This window comes from Lynx rufus, unplaced genomic scaffold (genome assembly GCF_022079265.1).
Source record: "Lynx rufus isolate CCGP_SWC_20201006 ecotype Redwood Valley unplaced genomic scaffold, mLynRuf1.p SCAF_4, whole genome shotgun sequence".
Classification (NCBI taxonomy): domain Eukaryota; kingdom Metazoa; phylum Chordata; class Mammalia; order Carnivora; family Felidae; genus Lynx; species Lynx rufus.
Window position 1 is genome coordinate 156,003,131 of NW_025814856.1, and position 23,671 is coordinate 156,026,801.

Consider the following 23,671-nt stretch of genomic DNA (forward strand, 5'->3'; position numbering starts at 1 on the left):
CGCCTGTTCTCAATTTAGTTCTCTTCTGTTCTCAATTTAGTAATGGCACTGAATGTTTAGGGCCTCTACAGAGGCCTTGGTACACTGTTATCCCCAATTTCTCTTATATCTTCCAATTTTTCCTCTGTTTCCTTACTCAGCAAATATGGACAAGTCCTCCCACAAAAATGCACACCTCAGCCACCACCAGTATCATCAACAAAATTCTTGTGGTTCGTTCTTCCAGATACTACAGATACCAGATACTTCTTCAGGATGAAGCTTTCCCAAAACCTTATTCTTTCGCATCAAAATCCTACTTATTTTTCAAAGTCCAATTCAAAGCTCTGCTTGATAAAACCCCAAAGAAGTATTCTTTCTCTTCACCTCCTTTAGGCTATTATCATGTTCTTCTTTATAGGACTATGTTTTTCTCATTATGAAAAAATTTTGTGAGGATTAAATGAGATAATACAAGTAAAAGAAGTTATTACAGAGGCTACCACATAGCAAAAACCCATAAATATTCTTACTAGCAGGAATAAGTAGTACTAGCAATTCTTGTTATGTTTATTACTGTCATCCTTGTATTACTTAGCTGAGTTCTTAACATGACTCTACTAAACTGTAAACTAGTTGAAGGCACAGATGATGTCGGATGTTTTTGAATAATACAAAAACACTTAATATTATTAAGATGAAAATTTTCCCGAAACTGACCTACAAATTCACTACAATCCTTATCAAAATCCCAATGGCTTTTTTATAGAAATGGGCAAGCTGATGTTAAAATTCATATGGAAGTGTAATGTACTCAGAAAACCAAAATAATCTTGAACAAAGTTGGAGGCTTCACATTTCTTCATTTCAAAAATTACTATAAAGGTACAGTAATCAAGACATTGGAATAAGGATACATATATAGAACACCACAGAAGACTTGAGAATCCAGAAATAAAGCCTTACATTTACAGCCAACTGATTTTTGACAATGGTGCTGGTACCACTGAATATCTACAGGCAGAAGAATGAAGTTGGAGTACTACCTAAGATTACAATAAAAAAGTAACTCAAAATGGATCATACACCTAAAACTAAGAGCTTAAACTACACAGTTCTTAGCAGAGGGGCGCCTGGGTAGCTCAGTTAGCCACTTAACCACTTAACCAGCGTCTGACTTTGGCTCAGGTCATGATATTGCGGTTGGTGGGTTCAAGTCCCGCGTTGGGCTCTGTGCTGACGGCTCACAGCCTTGAGTCTGCTTCAGATTCTGTGTCTCCCTCTCTCTCTCTGTCCCTACTCCGCTCATGCTCTGTCTCTCTCTCTCAAAAATAAACATTAAACAAATTTTTTAAATTCAAAGTTCTTAGAAGAAAACATAGGAGTAAATCATCATGAACCTAGATTAGGCAGTAATTTCTTAGGTATGACACGCTAAATCACACCAACCAAAGAAAAAAACAGATAAACTGCACTTCTCAAAATTAAAACTTTTATACTTCAAAAGACACTACTGGGGCGCCTGGGTGGCTCAGTCGGTTGAGCGGCCGACTTCGGCTCAGGTCATGATCTCACAGCCTGTGAGTTTGAGCCCCGTGTCGGGCTCTGTGCTGACAGCTCAGAGCCTGGAGCCTGTTTCAGATTCTGTGTCTCCCTCTCTCTGACCCTGACCCGTTCATGCTCTGTCTCTCTCTGTCTCAAAAATAAATAAACATTAAAAAAAAAAATTCAAAAGACACTACCAAAAGAATGAAAAATAAATCCCACAGAATAGGAGAAAATACTTAAAAAATATATATGTATCTCATAAGGATCTACTATCTAGAATATGCAAAGAATTCTCACAACTGAACAATAACCCAGTTTAAAATGTGGGCAAAAGATTTGAATTGGTATTTTTCCCAAGAAGATAAACAGTTAATAAGTACATGAAAAAGATGCTTTACCATTTTTAGGTCAAAACTACAAGCATGACTGTTTAAAAAACAAACAAGAGAGTAAGTGTTGGTAACGATGTGGAGAAATGAAAACCCTCATGCATTTCTGGTGGGAATTTAAAATGGAGCAGCTAACATTGGAAAACAGCCTGGTAGTTCCTCAAAAAGTTAAAACATAAAGTTACCATACATAGGACACAGCAATTCCATCCCAAGGCATAGAACCGAGACAAGTGAAAACATATGTTACACAGAAACTTATATATGAATGTTCATAATAGCTTTATTCATGACTGTCAAAAAGTGGAAACCCAAATGTCAACTGATAAATTGGCAAACAAAATATGATATATCTACATGAGGGAATAAAAAGGAATGAACGCTACATGCTACAACATGGATGAATTTTGAAAACATTACGCCAAGTGAAAGCAGCCCGTCACAAAATGCCGTATCATGTATGATTCCATTCACACAGAGTGCCCCAAAAGTCAAATGTATAGAAATACAAAGCAGATCAGTGGTTGCCAAGGGCTTATGGGAATGACTGTTAATGAGTAAAGGGTTTCTCTTTGGGGTGATGAAAATGTTTTGGAATTAAGATAGTGGTGATGACTGCACAACTTTGTGCATATACTAAAAAAAACCCACTGAATAGCACACTTTAAAAAAGTGAATCTTACAGTATGTGAATCATTTCTCAAGTAAAAGTGGGTGGGATGTCTGGCTGGCTGGGTCAGTGGGGTGTGCAACTCCATCTCAGGGTTGTGGGTTCAAGCTCCACAATGGGTGGAGAGATTACTTAAAAATAAAATTTTGGGGAAAAATGGGAGGAAAATTATCTAAGGATCTACTTTAAACAAATGGGAAAAAGCAGTGAAATAAACATTTTTTTATCATTAGTCCATTAAACTTATTGTTAAACTTCATTTCACAAGATACAATGAAATCTTACAGATTGCCCAAAGATGGTATCTAATGGACTGCTCTGTATTCCACAAGAAGGACCTTGCTGCTAGTATTCTTTTCACTTGTTTTAATAAAATATCTCTGCATCATCCTGGGTTCTACACAGATTAAAGACCAAAAAGGCTGTCAGTATCATAATAATGATATAGCAGTTAAGAGCAGATGCTGAATTCAGAATGTGTGGATTCAAACTTTGGCTACATTATTGACTAATTTTGTAGCATTAGCCATGTTATTATTATACTCCTCTGTGCCTTAGTTTTTTCATCTATAAAATGAAAATGAGAATAGGAAGTGTAACTCAAAGGATAGGTTGAGGATTAAATGACCGACTATCTGCTTGGAACAGTGCCTGGTAGATAGCAAATAATAAATGTCAGGAGCTACTGCTGTTACCATGCCTCTGTCTGCAGGGCACTCTGGCATACATGTCAATTCTATGGTAGCTAGGACTCCGTGTGTAACACCAGTGTGTATCACCAGCACAGTGATTCCAGAAACACTATTCCTTCTCTTCTGGAATCTAATATGTCAGGTCCAAAAAGAAGAACCTACTACTAGAGAAGCATCTAGCATTTTATCTTACACACAGAAGGCATTCAAATAACTTGTTGGATGTACGGAGGGAGAAAAATTGGGTAAAAAAAAGATTTCCTGGGAAATGACTCTTCAAGGCAAACTTATCTTTTCCTCCTTTGGATGAAGATTTATGGGGCGCATGGGTGGCTCAGGCAGTTAAGCATCTGACTTCAGCTCAGGTCATGATCTCACGGTTCATGGGTTCGAGCCCCACATCGGGCTCTGTGCTGACAGCTCAGAGCCTGGAGTCTGCTTTGGATTCTGTCCCTCCCTCTCTCTCTGCCCCTCCCCCTTGTGCTCTATCTCTGTCTCTCAAAAATAAATAAATGTTAAAATAATAATAATAAATAAAAAGGGAACCAAAGACTAAAAAGCCAAATTTGAAATTCCTTAAGAGTACTATAGTTCATTTCACTGAAGTTATCAAAAGAATCAATATAATTTTAATTATTATTCACGTCAGTAGGAAAAAATCTAGAACAACTTAAAAGCTAGTTTTTAAATAAATTAGTACAAGGACATAAGATTTTGATGGTGACAGAACTGATTTCACCCTGTTCTGCTACAAGGAAGAGATGCAGGGATAGGTAAAGTTTTATCTTCCTGTGGAAATATCAAAAATATCAAACATAGAAAACATTATTTCCTATCTTGAAATGTTTGGAACGAAATAACTATAGCATAACTTCTAGTCGCCAATGCTCAAGCTTATCTTAAAGCCAAACTGTGAACACTGGAAAAACTTCACTTTTTAGCCTCTTACTTCAAGAAATATAAACATAGTCCCGGTGTAGGGATACATGTGACCCCATTCTGGTCAATGAGATATAAAGGAAAAGACGTGTAGGGGATTTGAAGGGAAAAATTTCCTCCTTGAAAGCGCGTAGGACACAAGAGAGCGTCTGTGATCCCAGCTTCCTGCTTTGAGGTGTCCTATGATGGCATACAGATCTGTGGCACTCATGACAGAAAGGCCTAAAGGACTGTAGAGATCCACCCCAGCATCTGACAACTCTGAGCTGTGGAATCAATCTTAAAATAATTTACCTCCACGCTTCTTGTTACAGGAGGGGAAAATAAAACTCCTATTTGTTTGGGCAACTTGTGATTAGGTGTTTTTGTTTTTCTGTAGCTAAAAGCATTTGGTATTTTTATAGCTCTCCTAGATTTATTCTCTAATTCTTATCTTTCTTCTAATACTTTCCATCTTTATTTTTATTCTGCTTTCTAGAGATTTCCTTAACTTTATCTTACAACAATTGTTTATGTATATGCACACAGACACACATACACATATGTATTTACATTTTCTGCTTACTATTTTAATTATTTTAATACCAAGAGCTCTTTCTTGTTCTCTATTAAGACTTTTGTTTCTTTAGTACAGCCATGAAATAAGAACAGATTGTCTTCTCTTATCTCTGATGTTAATTATAGTTATTTTCAGGTTCTCATCTGTTCTGTGCACTATTTCTGAGTTGCTTTGACCATTTTGCTATTGTTTTCCTGCTACAAGCTTTCTTCCAATATTTGGTTATTCTTAGCTGTCCATTCATATTTAAGACTTATGAGCTCTAAAGATGTCAATACTACACAAAGCAATCTATGGATTCAATGCAATCCCTACCAAAATCCCCATGTGTTTCAGAAATAGCAAAATCCACCCTCAAATTCATATGAAATCTCAAAAGATAGTGAAATGCCAAAGCAATCCTTAAAAGGAAAACAAAGTTGGACATCTCATACTTCCTGACTTTAAAATCCTTACACGGCTACAGTAATCAAATCAGTACAGTGTAAACTGGCATAAAGTTGGACTATAAATACCAACGGAAAACAAAAGAGAGCCCGCAAATAAATTCTCACACACATGGTCAAATGGTTTTTGACAAGGGCGTGTGTCAAAGTTTCTATTCAATGGGAAAGGACAACCTTTTCAATAAATGGGGCTGGGAAAACTGGATATACACATGCAAAAGAATGAAGCTGAACCCTTAGCTTACATCATACAGAAAAATTAACTGAAAATGGATCAAGGACCTCAACGTTAGGGCTAAAACTGTAATTACAAATCTTAGAAGAAAACAGAAAAAAAAGGTTCATGACACTGGGTCTGGTAATGATTTCTTGGATGTGACACCAAAGGCACAGGCAACATGAGGAAAACAGGTAAATGGGACATCATCAAAATAAAAAAAAAACTTTTGCACAAAGGATATAATCAACAGAGAGAAAAGGGAACCCATGGAATGGAAGAAAGTGTCTGTAAATCATATATCTAATTAGGAATGATACTCAGAATATATAAAGAACTCCTACAACTCAACAAAAAACCAACCCAATTAAAAAATGTGTAGAAGACTTGAACAGACATTTCTCCACAGAAGAATGAATGTCCAATAAATGCATGAAAAGATGTTCAACATCATAAGTCATCAGGGAAATGCAAATCAAAACCATGAGATACCATGTCACACTCATTAGGATGGCTATCAGAAACACACACACACACACACACACACACACACACACACACACACACAAAGTAAGTGTTGGCAAGGATATGGAGTAACTGGAACTCCTGTATATTACTAACAGAAATGTAAAAGGCAGCTAATGTGGAAAACAGTATGGCATTTCCTTAAAAAATTAAATACACTTTCTTAAACTATTCACAAAAATAAACTCAAAATGGATGAAAGACCTAAATGTAAGACAGGAAGTCATCAAGAGCCTAGAGGAGAAAGCAGGCAAAAACCTCTTTGACCTCGGCCACAGCAACTTCTTACTCAACACGGCTCCGGAGGCAAGCAAAATAAAAGCAAAAATGAACTATTGGGACCTCATCAAAATAAAAAGCTTCTGCACAGCGAAGGAAACGATCAGCAAAACTAAAAGGCAACCGACAGAAGGGGAGAAGATATTTGCAAACGACATATCAGATAAAGGGTAGGTATCCAAAATCTATAAAGAGCTTATCAAACTCAACACCCAAAAAAACAAATAATCCAGTGAAGAAATGGGCAAGACATGAATAGACACTTCTCCCAAGAAGACAACCAGATGGCTAACAGACACATGAAAAAATGCTCAACATCACTCATCATCAGGAATGAAAACCACGATGAGATACCACCTCACACCAGTCAGAATGGCTAAAATTAACAACTCAGCCAACAGATGTTGGCGAGGATGCGGAGAAAGAGGATCTCTTTTGCACTGCTGGAAATGTAAACTGGTGCAGCCACTCTGGAAAACAGTATGGAGGTTCCTCAAAAAATTAAAAATAGAACTACCCTACGACCTAGCAATTGCACGAGTAGGTATTTATCCATTGTGCTGTTTCGAGGGGCACAATGTTTCTAGCGGCGCTATCGACAATAGCCAAAGTATGGAAAGAGCCCAAAAGCCCACCAACAGATGAATGGGTAAAGAAGATGTGGTGTGTGTGTGTGTATATATATATACACACACACACCTACATATATATATATGTATGTATGTATGTGTATATATATATATATATATGTATATGGGTGTGTGTATATGTGTACATATATATGTGTACATACACACACACACAATGGAGTATTACTTGGGGATCAAAAAGAATGAAATCTTGCCATCTGCAACTACTTGGATGGAACTAGACGGGATTATGCTAGTAGATCCTGAGAAACTTAACAGAAACCCATTGGGGAGGGGAAGGGAAAAAAAAAAAAAAAAAGAGGTTAGAGTGGGAGAGAGCCAAAGCATAAGAGACTCTTAAAAACTGAGAACAAACTGAGGGTTGATGGGGGGTGGGAGGAAGGGGAGGGTGGGTGATGGGTATTGAGGAGGGTACCTTTTGGGATGAGCACTGGGTGTTGTATGGAAACCAATTTGACAATAAATTTCTATATTGAAAAAAAAGAAAAAATATTTAGAAAAAATAAAAAAACTTTTTTTTTTTTTCAACGTTTATTTATTTTTGGGACAGAGAGAGACAGAGCATGAACGGGGGAGGGGCAGAGAGAGAGGGAGACACAGAATCTGAAGCAGGCTCCAGGCTCTGAGCCATCAGCCCAGAGCCCGACGCGGGGCTCGAACTCACGGACCGCGAGATCGTGACCTGGCTGAAGTCGGATGCTTAACTGACTGCGCCACCCAGGCGCCCCGAAAAAAATAAAAAAACTTTTATAAATAAATTAATTAAAAAAAAAGAAGGGATTATGCTAGGCAACATCAGTTAGTCAGAGAAAGACAAATACCACATGACTTCACTCATATGAGGACTTTAAGATACAAAACAGATGAACATAAGGGAAGGAAAGCAAAAATAATATAAAAACAAGGAGGGGGACAAAACATAAGAGACTCTTACACATAAAAGAACAAACAGAGGGTTGTTGGAGGGGTTGTGGGAGGGGGGATGGGCTAAATGGGTAAGGGGCATTAAGGAATCTTCTCTTGAAATCATTGTTGCACTATGTGCTAACTTGGATGTAAATTAAAGAGAAATTAGTTAATTAAAAAAAATTAAATACAGAATTACCACATAATTCAGTAATTCCACTTCTGGTATACAGTCAAAAGGAGTAAAATCAGCATTATTCGTGGTAATGAAAAGATAGAAATGACCAACCATCAATGGTATCCACTGATAGATGAATGGATAAACAAAATGTGGAAACATTATTCAGCCTTAATTAGCAAGGAAATTTTGACCCATGATGGACCTTGAAGACATTATGCTAAATGATATGAGCTGTCACAAAAGGCCAAATATTGTACAATTCCATTTGTTTGAGGTTCCTAGAGTAGTCAAATACGTAGGGACAGAAAGCAGAATGATGGGTCTCAGTGGCTAACCAACAAACTTGGTTTTTCACTGAAGGGCCTTCAAATATCAGTACCCAAAGGTCTTCCCACTGGCCCTCATCAACTTTCTCCAGGGAAGAATACTGTCATCTCCAGGTAGGCTCCCAATGTTTATGTAGGTTTATTATTTATTGCCTGTAATTCCCTCCTCTGATAAAACTATAAGCTGCTTAAAGGCACAGTTGTGTGGTTTTGCTTTTTTTGTGTGCTATATCCCCAGAGCATAGAAAAGCATAAATGCATAAATATAAACAGGCACTTAATAAATATGTGCTGAATGAATGAATCAAAAATTTATGCGTAATCAATATGTGTGAAGAATGATGCTATTTCCTAATTATAAACTTAAACCTTAAATTACTACATGTGTGACAGTATTCTCATTTTACCAATGAGGTCAGGTATAATGAGATTAGGTAACCTATTTGCAGAAGCTAAGTCACAGCTAAGATTCAAACATAGGGCCTATGTGACTTCAAAGTTCATCTTAATCACTATATTGTATCGCCCTCTACAGAGAAATTCTGTAGTGTGTCCCTGAGAATACGAATCTACCTGCATGGGGTGCCTGGGTGGATTAGCTGGTTAAGCGTCAGACTTCAGCTCAGGTCATGATCTCGTGGTTCGTGAGTTTGAGCCCCACGTCGGGCTCTGTGCGGCCAGCTCAGAACCCGGAGCCTGTTTCACATTCTGTGTCTCCCTCTCTCTCTCTCTCTGCCTCTCCTCTGCTCACACTCTCTTTCTCTCTCTCTCTCAAAAATAAATAAACATTAAAAAAATTTTTTAAAAAAAGAATCTACATGCTAATGATATAATCTATGAGGTATGGTCTGCTTTATATTGTCCTAGTTAGATGTAATATGAACAGTGAAGAGCGTGAAGAATGTGAGTGTGTGGAGGGGGCACTGAATCCCTGCTATAGTCAAAAATGGTTATTGATGCAAATGTATTACGACTAAGGGTGGGGGAGAGTCTCACAAGACACAGAAATGGTTGGCAAAAACTGTTGGTTAAACTGTCTAATTCTAATTAATAAAGAATCACCATTTTCACCAGGACTCTTTGCCTCCTATGACTCCTGCACTCGTCCTCCTCAGACGGAAAAGTAAAACAGCATGGGATATTGGAAAGTATACTAACTAGTATTCAGAGGTATGAACTGTGGTCCTACTACTGGTATCTGGCAGTGTGCTCTGACGGAAGCCATATGAAGAAGCCAACAGTTTATCAGTGGTTATTTCCAAACTTCCAAATTTATTTTAGAAATGCAAACTTACTTTCTCATGAAAATACTTGAAAGATTTAACACGTCCTTTAAGTGCAACCAGATTACTAAACTAGAAATTTAGTTTAGGAGTCTACCAATCCATGCCTAAAAATGTAAGGCGTTTGAAGGCAAATGATCATTTGTAATTTATGGTTATATTTCTATACGATTAGTGATTACAGCTGGACCAGCTTTTACAGCGACAGGCAGTGTAGTGCAGCGGGAAGCAGTGTGGACCGTGAAGCCTGACTGCCTGGATCCCCTAACAGCTTGCTCATCATGGAACCCAAGTGACTTACATCAGGAAACCAATATCAAGAAAGGTTATCTGTGATTACAACAGAAACTACTACCCCACAGGATTAAGAACAATGACTATAAATTTATGATGCTCAAGTCTTGATACAAAAGCCTCAAACACTAAAGCTAAGCAATTCTGAGCTATTTAAGTATTATAAATTTTACCTATTAAGAAAGCAAACACCAATTTGGGGGGATTTGCTGGAAAAAAGATATTTCACAAGGAAAAAACATACTTCACAAAATTTGACCCCACTTTCTAACACAGTAACTAGTTTCCTAACCTCCACAACTGAATGTTTTCTCTTTCTCTTTTTTAAATAAGTTTTTTAACAGAGTAATATTTTGAGGTTTATACATGGCTTCTCCTTTTCCAAACTACAAAATACTCTATGTTATTGTAACAAATGAAGTAAGATTAAGTATAATATAATAAAGACGAAGGTAATCCACCTTCCCATATCTATTTCTCATCCCCTAGGGTAAACATTATTACTAGTACAAATGCTTTTTGTAAGTTCATGTTTTTATTTTCCAAATCACTACAAGTGCACCTGGTGGCTCAGTCAGTTGAGCATCCAATTCTCGGTTTCAGCTAGGGTCATGATCCCAGGGTCGTGGGATCGAGACCTGCACGGGGCTCCGTGCTAAGTGTGAAGCCCGCTTAAGATTCTCTCTCTCTCCTTTCTCCCCCTCTGTCCCTTTCCCCCACTTGTATTCTCTCGCTGTCTCTAAAATAACAAAAATAAAAAATAAAAAATCACTACAGATATGATACTCAAAAGCTTACCTCTAGATATATTGATGGTGGATTATGCTCCCCACCAAATTTGTCCAATAGGGCCTCTATATGTTCCTGTGTCAACTTAATCATTTGTTTGATATTCCACACCTGAAAAATAATTTAAAAGAATGTAAATAAGAATCATTTAGGATACTAATTAGAGATATTTTAAAATTTGAAATTTAGAGCTGAGACCTGTGAGACCATTTAGCATAGCAATTTTTCCCATCTTTTATTAAACACCTAAAAACTCTTCTACACTAGTAGTACAAATATTCTCAACTGTAAAAGATTCAAATAATACATGAGTATTCAGAATAAATGACAGGGGAGCCTGAGTGGCTCAGTAGGTTAAGCATCCAACTTCTGCTCAGATCATGATCTCACGGTTTGTGAGTTCGAGCCCCGTGTTGGGCTCTGGGTTGACCGCTCAGAGCCTGGACCCTGCTTCAGATTCTGTGTCTCCCTGTCTCTCTGCCCTTCCCCTGCTCACACTCTGTCTCTCAAAAATTGTCTCAAAACTAAATAAACATTAAAAAAAAATTAAAATAAAAAAGAATGACGAAAGTCTCTTTTCACACTTCCCCACATTCCTGGACCCTTTGCCCAAAACTCAACTGCCGTTTACAATTTGTTATACATCCTTTCCACATCTCCTTTTTATTAAAGTAAATATAATAATACATATACAAAGTATACAAATACATATAAATATTATATTTAAAAAACATTTTTAATACTTGTTTTTTTCCCTGAACAACATTCCTCAAAGTTGTTTCCATATCAATACATACGTATTTTACTGTTTTTAAATGGTGGTGTTAAGGATAGAAACATTTATTTCGTAATATTGTTATGACACTGCTTATCGTCAATGGTCTTCAAACTTCAAGAGCAACCTAACAGTGGATGGTCACGGATAATTTTAGGACAATTTTCAGCTCCTTGATGTTTTCGTGTACTCCTAATTGAACTGCTTGAAACTAGTCTCCTTTCCTCCTCTCCCTTTAAAATCACCACATTGTAATTCTCCCTTCTATACAAGAAAGGCAAAATTCTTCTGCATCTCAGATCCTACTAATGTGCACTGTTCTGAGATGTATAAATTTTAAAGTACGGAGTCAACACGAGGGAAAAACCCCTTGAGAGAAAAGGGGTAGGGGTTAAGACCAAGACCGTATTTTATCAGTGAAATAAATTCTTGGCAGGGTTCCAAGCCTCATTCATTTATCCAGCTGGCCAGCCTAGAATTCACAAGTTGGGTGGTTATAGTACAGGCATATATTATGTGTTTATTTTTTAAAAAGTCATTTTTTCCTTGATGAAGAATGAGTCCAATTTATCTGAGTGGTTAGAGAATGTGCTTGCAAATTACACTGTATACTAGATACTCCATAAACTACATGATCTAAACCTGGAATTCTAAGGTGTGACCAAAAATGAACAGCATAAATATAATACACACTAGAGATTAAGGCCTTTTAAACTACCGAAAGTTATAATTTAAAAATGTGAGGTAATTAAAAAATGTACACGAGGGTATAGATGAACAAGGAGGGGGCTTCAGGACCCTTGGTTTATTTAATAATTCTCTTCCTAGAGGATATTCAGATTATTCCATTTTTCTCAACTTCAAACAATGCTTCAATGAATAGTTCTGAACTGCCTTTCTGGGCACAGGTTTAAGTTTCCCTTTTAGATATCAATGCATAGAATTCCTGAATTGAATGTTATGTGCATTTAAAAATTTAATAAATGTGTCAAATGGTTTTCCAATAGAAAAAAAGTCCCAAGTCATATTCTTACTAGGAGGGTATGAGTCCATGCTTTTCCCTATAATCCCACCAACACTGGGTCTTATCAAACTTTGAAACGTTTGCCAATCTGAAGGGGGAAAGGTGATCTTGTTGTTTCAATCTGTATTTCCCAGAAAACCATTTTTCATGTTTATTGGACATTTACATTTCTTTTTGGAAAATTCCCTATCCATATTCTTTCTTTCATTCTATTTTTTTCTTGTTGATTTATAGATATCCTATGTTCTAGATATTTTATATATTAACCCTATTCTCCTCCAAATGTTGCGGTTTTTTCATGTTTTTCACGTTATGCCTCATTTGTCATACAAAGTCCTGCTACTCAAAAGTGGTCCATAGACTAGCAGCAGCATAATCTTCCAGAAGCATGTTATACATGCAAAAATCTCAGAATTTGAGAAGCAATGACAGAAGTTTCCTTTTCTTTCTATTGTCAGATATCGTATTATTTTCCTTTACGACTCCTTGGCTAATTTTTCATATCCCCCAAAAAGCATTGGATGTCTTTTTTTCTCTAGCTATACTTATTCTCCAGGTGATCTTATCCAATCTTGTGGCTTTATATGCCAAATATGGACTGATGAAGCCCAAATTTTAAAATCCAGCTCTGTCCTCTCAACTCCAGACTTTTTGTCCAACTGCCTATTGAATATCTCCACTAAAATAACTAACAGACATTGCAAACTTAACATGTTCAAAGATTTAACTTCTGGTCTAGCCCACAATCCGCCCCAAAACTTCTTTTTCCTATAGTCTCTTCATCTCAGAAAATGATAACCTCCCTCTATGTTGACTTCATTGACCACTCAGGCAGAAGTGCTTTATAGTCAGAATTTGATATCCTAAAATTGATTATGTTTTTCATGTCTATTAGCTGCTCTGAGATCAGAAACATGTTTTATTTATCTTTCATTTCCCCATCACTTATCTTGGTGTCTTAGTCATAACAGGTATTCAATCAGTGCTGAAACTAAGATTCAGGCTGTCTTTAGAATAGGGGAAGAGAGGAAAAATTAGGCCTAGTTCAGGGATTCTTTCCACTTCAGTAAATAAATGAAGATGTTATTATCCAAAGCCTTTTTTGTTGTTGTTGTTTTGTTTTGTTTTTTTTAAAGCTCCATAGATAAAACTCATGTACAGTTAGGGTAAAGAACCACCCCCCAAGGAATGAGAGAGAGAAAGGAAAAAAATTAGACTAGAAAAGGAAAATGAACATGAGGGAAATTACGGAACTGAGCTGATTAAAACTGATTAGAATAAAATTTTTGTACTGGGGAGCAGAAAATGACAGGTTTGGTTAGGTAGGGCAGGGCCAGACCATGAATGTGCTGGAATAAGATTTCTTAATTCCCGAAACAAAAGTAATTTTATATCCAAAGAATGAAGAAAAATCACTATGAGCCGTCACTGAAATTAGGGAAGATGAGTCTGGTAGAAAAAATTTGCTCACATTTCCCAGAAGAGTAAGAGAAAGAACTTTGATGATAATTATTAAATATAAATATATTAAAAAATAGAATAAGATATTGTAAAACTAAGAGAAGATATATAGTTTTGGCCTTAAAATGCCTTCTTGGAAAAAATGAAGAAAATCTGTTTCAACAATCCTGAAAGGGAAATGAAAGAATTACAAACAGAAGCAAAAAAATTCAAGAAAGGTACTAGATTTCCTGTCCTGTTTTGATCTCTTCAGTGGACCACAGCAATTAAAATCAGGCAATCTTAGTAAACAATCGATCATTTCTAGTGACTTTACAGATGGCAAAATTCCCTCCCCCACAAAAATGAATTTTTTTAACGCCCACCTCAGAAGATGCCTATGTTAAAATATAAATTAATAAAATATAAATTCAGACCAACTGCTATGGAAGAACTGCAAGGCAGTAATGGCACAGAAAACTACAGCCACTGCCTCCCTTCCTCCCAATAAAAAGGCATCAGGTCCGGATTATTATAGGATTGGCTTCTATCAAAACTTTAAAGAAAATACAATAAGTTATTAATATGTGAAAGCATATAAAAAAGGAAAATCTTCCAAGTTCATTTCATAAAATTAGCAAAATCCAGATATCCAAACTTGACAAAGAGAATACAAAATGAAAAAAAAAAAAAAAAACCAAAACACACAGACACACATAAATAATCCAAGCTGTGAGGATAGAAAACCTCTTAAATTCCATTTTCCCTCTCCCTTTCAGTTCCCTCTCCCTCTCTCACTCTTGTTCTTTCCCTCAAATTAATGTTAGTCATTCATCAGGAATCCAGTAAAATAATACTTAACAGGTCAAAGGAGAAAATTACACGCTAGTCTAACAGATGCCCAAACAACAAATAACTATTACCAAAGGTAAAACAAATATATTTAAACAAATTTATTTAAAATAAATAATTCAAAAAGAGAGACATGGTCCTAAAATTTCAGAAGAATTGCTAAAAGAATCATGGCAGTGGAAGCATGAAGGCTAGACAATCAGTCAGTGGAAAAGATTCTGAAAAACTCCTCTAAAATAAAAAACAAATACAATCAGCTTGAGAAAGAAATCAAAGTTTATAAATTGCCGACCAAAATATCAAAGTTTCTATTGAGATAATTCTAGAATATCTCCAAGCTTAAAGACAATACATATAAAAGGGGAGCATGAGAAAATGATAAATCACAGTCATTAAAATAAAACCTCAGCTGAAGTAAACAGATTAGAGCTAAAGAAAGAATTAAAGAACTAGAAGAGGATTCAGAGAAAATTGGCCAAAAGGCAGAGAAAAATGAATGGAAAACAGGAAAGGCAAAGAATGGAATTAGTAAATTCAGAAGGTAAACAGACAATGGGAGACATATTTGAACAGAAGATGGGTGTAATTTTCTAAAACAATTGAAAATAAAAAATTCTCAAGAGTAGCACAAGGAGTCCTGTGTCCTGTCCATGACAGATAAAACTAAATCCACAACTATATAGGTCGAAGTACAAGTTCATAAAAGTTCTTAAAGTCAACCAGAGAGAAAAGAAAAATAAATTACACTGACAGCATATTTCTTAACAACAGTATAAGAAGCCAGAGGATAATGAAATGACTTCAAGAAACAAAAGAAAATAGCTAACAACCTAAAAGGAAACAGAACCCAGAATAATGTAAAAGACAGAGCAGCATGGCAGGCTGATTAACAGCCCCCAAAATATCTACACTGTAAACCCCAGAACCTATGTTACCTTATACGACAAAAAGAATTTTGCAGATGTAATTAAGTATTTTGAATTAAGGAGATTATCTTGGATGGGCCCAAAATGTTATTCCAAGCATCCTTATAAAATGCGGAGATTTTATTACAGAGGATTAGGTAAGTGAAGACCTACCAGAGAGATCTGAAGATGCTACACTGCTGGCCTGGGTAGCTGAAAGAAGGGACCATGAATCAAGGAATCCAAGGAATGCAGTTCTACAAGCTGGGAAAGGCAAGGAAATGTGCTCTAGAGGGAGAACAGTCTTTCTGACACCTCGATTGCCCTAGTGTGAACCCCATTTTGGACCTCAGACCTTCAGAATTATTAAGAGAATACATTTGCGGTAAAACACCAGGTTTGTGGTAATTTGATACACCAGCCACAGGAAACTAATACAAATGGGGAACCTGGAAACTAATAAACACAAGGGTAAATCTAAATAAGCAGACTATACAAAATAACAACAAAAACAGTGACAACAGTTGCTGGGGGCAAATGGGCAGCAGTAAAGCATTCTAAGACCCACTTATTATTCAAGAGGGATCCTGGAACATCTTCATGTGCCAGACAGATGTCAAAACAACATAGGAGCCAGCTTGAAGGGACTCCTACTAGCCAAACTTGGGAGATTTTCAGCAAAAAGAGTAAAAACTATAATTAATTACAACAGGTGGCATACATAAAAGATAAATAAATAAAAACTCACTAGTCCATAAAAGTAAGAAGTTTGTTGGGAGACACTTGCCACCACTGTAGGTGACTGTTACATCTTTAGAAAATTAAACATTAGTGGAAAAGAATTATGTATTTTATATTCTACCTTCTTGGAAAAAATTCTAGTTATTCCTATTTGATGTGGGAAGCTCTTTCTAAAAGAATGCCAGCTAATATAAAATCACTGATTCAAGAAAGGATCACAGGAGGCTGAAGCTGTTAGGTGAAAAGCTGATGAAGAACAGAATACTCCTATAGTGTCCAAGCATTTCCACACAGATTAAAGACAGAGGGAAAAACACACATCTTTATAAGGATATGGTAGCTTAGAATCATTAATAGAGGGACAACCGGACAAGTACCTCTTAATGTGATACAACATAAATGACACATTCTCTATCACCCACGAAGTTTACCTGCAAAACATTAATACAGAATCTAATCAAACATTTTTTTAATTTTTTAAAGTTTATTCATTTGTGTGTGTGGGGGGGGTGGTGGTGGTGGTGGTGGTGGAGAAAGAGACACCAGAGCACAAGTGGAGGAGGGCACAGAGAGAGAGCAAGACACAGAATCTGCAGCCGGCTCTGGACTCTGAGCTGTCAGCCCAGAGCCCAATGTGGGGTTTGAACCCATGAACCATAAAATCATGACCTGAGTCAAAAGTCGGGCACTTAACCGACTGAGCCACCCGGGCACCCTCTAATCAAACTTTTACACTTAGCTTCAAGTTGAGAAGAAATATACAAGGTAAAAAAAAATAATGAAATAATCAGACATATACAGAATATGGGACATTCTATAAGACATTTATCTTTCTCTTTAAAAGTCAAAGCCATGACAATCCAAAATGTGGGACATTCCAGGACAAGTATCCTAGTCTCTTTAATAAATCATGTCATGGGAAACAAAATGGTGGGTGGTCTGTTCAAGACTCTAAGACAAGAACTATTAAAAGACAACAACTAATTCAACACATGCACACAAAGAAGATCTTAGTTTAGGGATGGAGAACAGCTATAAAAGACATTCTTAGGATAACTGTGGAAATTTAATCATGTACTACACATATGATTATGGAATTGTTAATCTCCCTAGATATAATTTTAGACAAGTGAAATAATTTTTCAGGACCTATAAATCTAGCAAAATGTTAACAATTGTTGAAGCTATGTGGTGTAAGTGATACCAATGCAGACGTCTGTTGTACTGTTACTTCAACTTCTATGTAGGATTGAGTTTTTCTCCAAACTTTTTATCTCTTTTTCCTTTAATTCTCCCCAACAATGCTTTTTCTCTTAAAGTCTATTTTATGATACAAACCTACCTACACCAGCACTCGCCTGATATGTCTTTTCTCATCTTTGTGTTGCCTATAAATGAACTATGCAAAGTTTTTTTTTCTTTTGCTAGCATGTTTTGTTTTAAACATATTTATCTGTTTTAATCAGAGAATTTAGTTCATTTACATTTTTGTACCTGATTTATTTCTAGTCTTATTGTGTGCTTTCTACTTACACTGCTTTTTTCTTGATTTTCTGACTTCTACGGAACTGATCAAGTTTTGTTATTGTTCCTTTTTTCCTCTATGTACCAGTCACATTCTAGGCCACAAAACATGTTTCATAAACACAGAAAACTGTTGTGATACAAACCCTATTTCTTTATCATGATGCAATTAATTTAAAAATCAGTAACAAAATTCGAGTGTATTTTGAAAAACTCAACATTTACTTATTTTAAAAATCTTGGAATATTAGAAATAGTGATCTTTTAACTTAATAAAAGTGTATCTACAGAAACCTGCAGCAAAATATCACAGTGAAAGGTCAGGCATAAGACAAGGGTGCCTGTTACCACTGATATTATATACAGGAGGTTATGGTATGGAAGGGTTATAGCATGGAGGGGTGCCTGGGTGGTTCAGTCGGTTGAGCATCTGACTGCAGCTCAGGTCGTGATCCTACAGTTTGTGAGTTTGAGGCCTGCATCTGGCTTGCAGCAGTCAGCCTGTAAGCAAGGTGCCCGCTTCAGATCCTCTATCCTCCTCTCTTGTGCCCACCCCCCACATTCCCAATCTCTCAAAAAATAAATACAACATTAAAACAAAAATTTTTTAAGAGTATGAAAATATAAAAACAGACATAAATAAATAATGCAAGATGGGTGGATAGAATAGTAATCCAGTGCATCAGCCAGAGCCAATTTTAAAAAGATGCCCTTCATAATAGCAACAAAAACTATAAAGAATCTAGAAAAAGATCTTTAAGATTTTAAATTTATTTTTTTTTAAAATTTTTTTTTTCAATGTTTATTTATTTTTGGGACAGAGAGAGACAGAGCATGAACGGGGGAGGGGCAGAGAGAGAGGGAGACACAGAATCGGAAACAGGTTCCAGGCTCTGAGCCATCAGCCCAGAGCCCGACGCGGGGCTCGAACTCACAGACTGCAAGATCGTGACCTGGCTGAAGTCGGACGCTTAACCGACTGCGCCACCCAGGCGCCCCTAAGATTTTAAATTTATTTTTAAGTAATCTCTACACTCAACATGGAGCTCGAACTCACAACCCTGAGATCAAGAGTCGCATGCTCTACTTACTGAGCCAGCCAGGGGCCCCTAGGAATAAATCTAATAAAAGATTTGCAAGATCTTTGTGAAGGGAACAACAAAATAATATGCAAAGGCATAAAGGAAGACTGAGAAGAGAAACTCAAATGACTCTGGAGGTTTATTTCCTCCTCTCTTTTAGTAGTCTATCAACAAGCTGACTTAGGAGGTCTGAGGTCTGAGTTTGCTCAATGCAAGAAAAGGCTGATGACAGCCACAGAGCTCTCCGTTCTAATAAGGCCATTCCATCAACCTCAAAGTTCCAATTATTACTTAGGAGCCCCTTCTCTGGTATATTAGTTCTAGTTAGGTCTACCCTAAGTATATATCTGTGTGAAGATAACAGAACTCAGGGGATTCTGTGTGCTCTGGTACTTAACTGTTTTCCACTAAATCTTACTTCACATTTATGCCATGTGATGCATGTGTGTATGTGCATGTTCCACCCCTTCACTTGACAAAGACTAACATAAATGCTCTTTTATGTGAAGATTCAATATTGTAATAATCTCAAATTTTCCCCAAATTAATTCAGTGTAGTACAATAAACAAAATCCTGAGATTTTTTTTTCCCCATGGATTTGGCAAACTGATTCTAAAATTCTTACAAAAGTACTATAAAATGATACAGTCTTTTAGCTATTTTAAATAATGAGAGTAAGACTGTTATTACTAGAGAGCAAGATTTATAAAGCAATAGGACAGCACAGCAATAAACAAAGAGAATGGATATAGTTTGTGTTGGCATTATAATTTAGTGGGGGACATCATGGACCATATAATAAATAATGCTAGGGTGCCTGGGTGGCTCAGTCAGTTAAGCAGCTGACTTCAGCTCAGGTCAGATCTCACAGTTCGTGGGTTCGAGCCTTGGATCGGGCTCTCTGCTGTCAGTTCGTAGCCTGCTTTGGATTCTGTGTCTCCTGCTCTCTGTGCCCCTCCCCTGATTGCTCGCGCGCGCGCTCTCTCTCTCTCTCTCTCTCTCTCAAAAATAAACGTTAAAAAAATAAATAAATAATGCTGGGGTAACTGGCTATCCTTTTGGAAAATGTCAAATAATCCAAAAGATACACGGGCAAAGGATTTATGAACAAGTAGTAGATTTAAAGAGAATTCAGACTATCCAACAGATACATGATAACATGAATGACCTCATTAGCAATCAAAGAAATGCAAATTAAAATGAGAAATCATTTCACACCCATGAGACTGGCAAAACCTTTAGGTCTAACTATGTACGGCAATAGGTGCTTTTCTATTCTACATGTGGGTATGATACAGATGCATAAGAGTAAACTGAAAATATCTAGCAAACCTGATGGTGGGCATTATACTATCATGCAGCTATTACAACATTAACATATGTACAAGAAGTATTCATTGCAGCAATGTTTTAATAGCAAAATACTAGAACTAACTAAAATACTCCCTAAGAGAAAAGGGGCAAAAAAACAAAAAACAAAAAAAACCAAAAACCAATTGTAAAATGGAATACTATATATAAGTCAAAATGAAGAACTAGAGCTACATTTATCATTGAGGATACGTCTCCAACACACAATATTGAATGAAACAACCAAGTTCTAAGATATATACAGCTTTAAAACATGCCATTGATATTGTTTATAGATACACACCCATGTCAAAAGTTTAGAAGCGTGAATGGTATGATGAACACTAAATTCAGGATAATGGGTACCTCTGAAGATGAACAGAGCAGGGAACAGATACAAAGGATACACTCTGATTATCTTTGATGAGCTAGAAGGTGCTTTATCTGTGTAATGTTTTGTTTAAAATATCTGAAGCAAATATGATAAAAGACATGATTCAACAACATCTGTACTTTTTTATATGCTTGGGAAAGGAAGGAAGGAGAGAATGAAGAAGGAAATGGAGGTTGTGAGTTGGTTAACTCCCTCCATACTAAAAGCTGCCCTTACATTTATAATTAGGGTGGCCCTAAACCTGCCTACTCCAATCCCTGTGCCCTAGAAAAAAACAACCAATGAATACACAAAGTTCAAGAGAACCCACAATCAGACTTCCCATTTAGAACAAAGGTCTATATTTGTATAACTGCAAAGCTCTCTACCATAATCAACTTGGTCCTTTATTCGTGAATATGAATCAAATACGAGGGTAAATGAAAACTTTTGTGGACACGTGAAGTCTCAAAAACTCACCTCAATAGGACTCATAGGTCTGAAAACTTTCCTATCATTTGACTTAGCAATTCCACTTCTAAGAATTTTATAAATCTCCCACAAAACTGGAAAAACACAGTAGAACCCTGGTCCTAGCACTTAAAAAGATAAGTCACCAAGTAAAAAAAAAAAAAAAAAAAAAACATCAACTAATTTTTTTAAATGGCACTATCTTTATATACAACAAACACAAAACAAGAATGTTAATAAACTGGTCTAGAAAGCAAGCAAACAAGCAAGCAAGCAAGCAAGCATACCCCACTAAAAGCTATGTTTGCAAGTAAAGAGTTAAAAGATAACCAAGTGTGGGTTTAGTAAGGTAAACAAGGAGAACATGAAAACAAGAGGTCAGGAACATGAAGCAAAAAGCCGCGGTAAGTAGTTTGGATTTTATTCTCAGTGCAGTGAGAATCCAAACTTTCAAAACCAGGTGTGTGCGTGTGTGTGACATAATCTGATTGATATTTTATTATTACTGACAATTACCATCCCATTTTCTAGATGAGAATATCTGTGGCACAGAGGTTGTATTTCGCTCAAAGCCACAGAACTGGCAAACGACAGAGTCAGGATTTAACTCTAGATAATGGAAATCCAGAGCATAAATATTATAACGCCTCTAAATATCACTCCAGTGAAGAATGGATTATAGGGGGGCAAGAGTGGATGCAAAGAAGACCAGTTGAGACTACGGTTGTAGGCTAAGCAAGAGATGACTGCCTGGACTAAGGTGGAGGCAGTGGAGATGGAGAAAAATTGGTGCGTCTGGGATATATTTTAGAGGTGGAGAAAATAAGACTTACTAATGGATTAGACATGGGGAAGGGGTGAGAAAGAAAAATAAGAGTCCAGAGCCAAAATGTCGGTGTAAGCAACAGTATGGACGGTCATGTCATTTACTGAAGTGGGGAATCAAGAGGGAGAGAAAGCAAGCATTGTAACCCCAACAGGTGAGGTCGATTACATGATCAAGGAGGGAAGCTGGTTATGAACTCAGGAGGAGAGAGAAGGCAGGATACATTTAGGTGTCACAGCATACTAATGAGCAGACCTCCAAGGGAGTGTAGGCAAAGACTCAACCCTAAGGTCCACCAACATTTAGAGGACTAGTAAAACAAAACAAGACAAAACAAAAACCAGAGTCCACAAAAATGGTTGAGAAGAAACAGACACTAGGGTAAGAGAAAAACTATTCAGAGAGGAAAATTCATTGGTTAAAAAGTGGGAAATAGCAGACAGAAGACACTAAGAAGGATGTGTCTTCTATATATCTGGTTATGATATTTGCATATATTTGTATATACAGCAGGGCTGGGAGATAACAGCATGTTTGGAGGCTAAAAGGAAAATCCAAAAGAGAGGGAGAAATTGAGGATGTGGAAGAGAGACACGAACTGCAGGAAAGAAGCCCTAGAGACAGTAAAAAGAAGATGGAACCTGAGTCACAAGAAGAGAATGAGACCGTCAGGGAAGGTCTCTGATAATGAGTGAAAGGAAGGTAGAGAACACCAAGACCAACGCAGACAGGTCTGCAGATTCGGTGGTGAGATCAGAGCTGCATCTAACTTCTCAATAAAGACTTTGAGGTGAAGTCCAGAGATGAAAGCGGGAGCTGTGAGAAGTTCGCAGTGAGTGGACAGACAGTCTTCACCGGAAGACAGAAGGAGCAGCACTGCCAGCAGCCACTGCTGAAGACAGAGATGGAGGAGACAGTCCAAGACTTGGTCCTGGAGTCCACGGGTTGTGAAATGAGTTTCTCTCGAGAAGGCTGAAGAAGCACAATGATCAGGGGCCAGAAAGGTGTCTGGAATCTTTTTAAGGTTAAAAAAGAGGTTGAGGATTTAAGAGTTTGTTGATCATAGCTTCACAATTACTTCGTTCGAGGAGAGAGTGAGATATACAAATAGGGAAGTGGTGTTCATGAAATCAATATGTGACAAATATCCTGACTTTTGAGTCAAACTTGGAAATTAATTTAAAATTATCCAAAATGGAAGTAAGAGGAAGAAAAGATTTTTTTCTGGCTGACAGCAGGTAAACCTTATCATTTCACGGATCCTGGAAAAACAAAACAGCATCAAAAATGAACTATTTTAAACTGTCCATAAGATCATCCACTAAGTTTATGTAACTTTATTTTTTAATTTTTTAAAATGTTTTATTATTCATTTTTTTGAGAGAGAGACAGAACAGAGCATGAGCAGGGGAGGGGCAGAGAGAAAGGGACACACAGAATCCGAAGCAGGCTCCAGGCTCTGAGCTGTTAGCATAGAGCCCAACAGGGGGGCTCGAACCCACGAACTGCGAGATCATGACCTGAGCCGAGGTCGGACGCTGATTGAGCCACCCAGGCGCCCCTATGTAACTTTAAAAACAAGCCACCCTCAGTTCTCCAAAGCCCTGGCACACCATTCCAGAGCATGTGTCCCAC

At 37.1% G+C, this 23,671-nt stretch overlaps 1 protein-coding gene across 2 annotated transcripts in view; it reads right to left on the reverse strand.

The window, feature by feature from the left end:
• The window catches only part of BRAF (B-Raf proto-oncogene, serine/threonine kinase), a 167,013-nt gene that overhangs the window by 77,958 nt on the left and 65,384 nt on the right, over nucleotides 1–23,671 (reverse strand). For both annotated transcript variants that reach the window (XM_047097110.1, XM_047097111.1), the window contains exon 2: nucleotides 10,682–10,783. In XM_047097110.1, coding sequence (XP_046953066.1) covers nucleotides 10,682–10,783 — 102 coding nt within the window. The remainder of the gene's footprint in view (nucleotides 1–10,681; nucleotides 10,784–23,671) is intronic.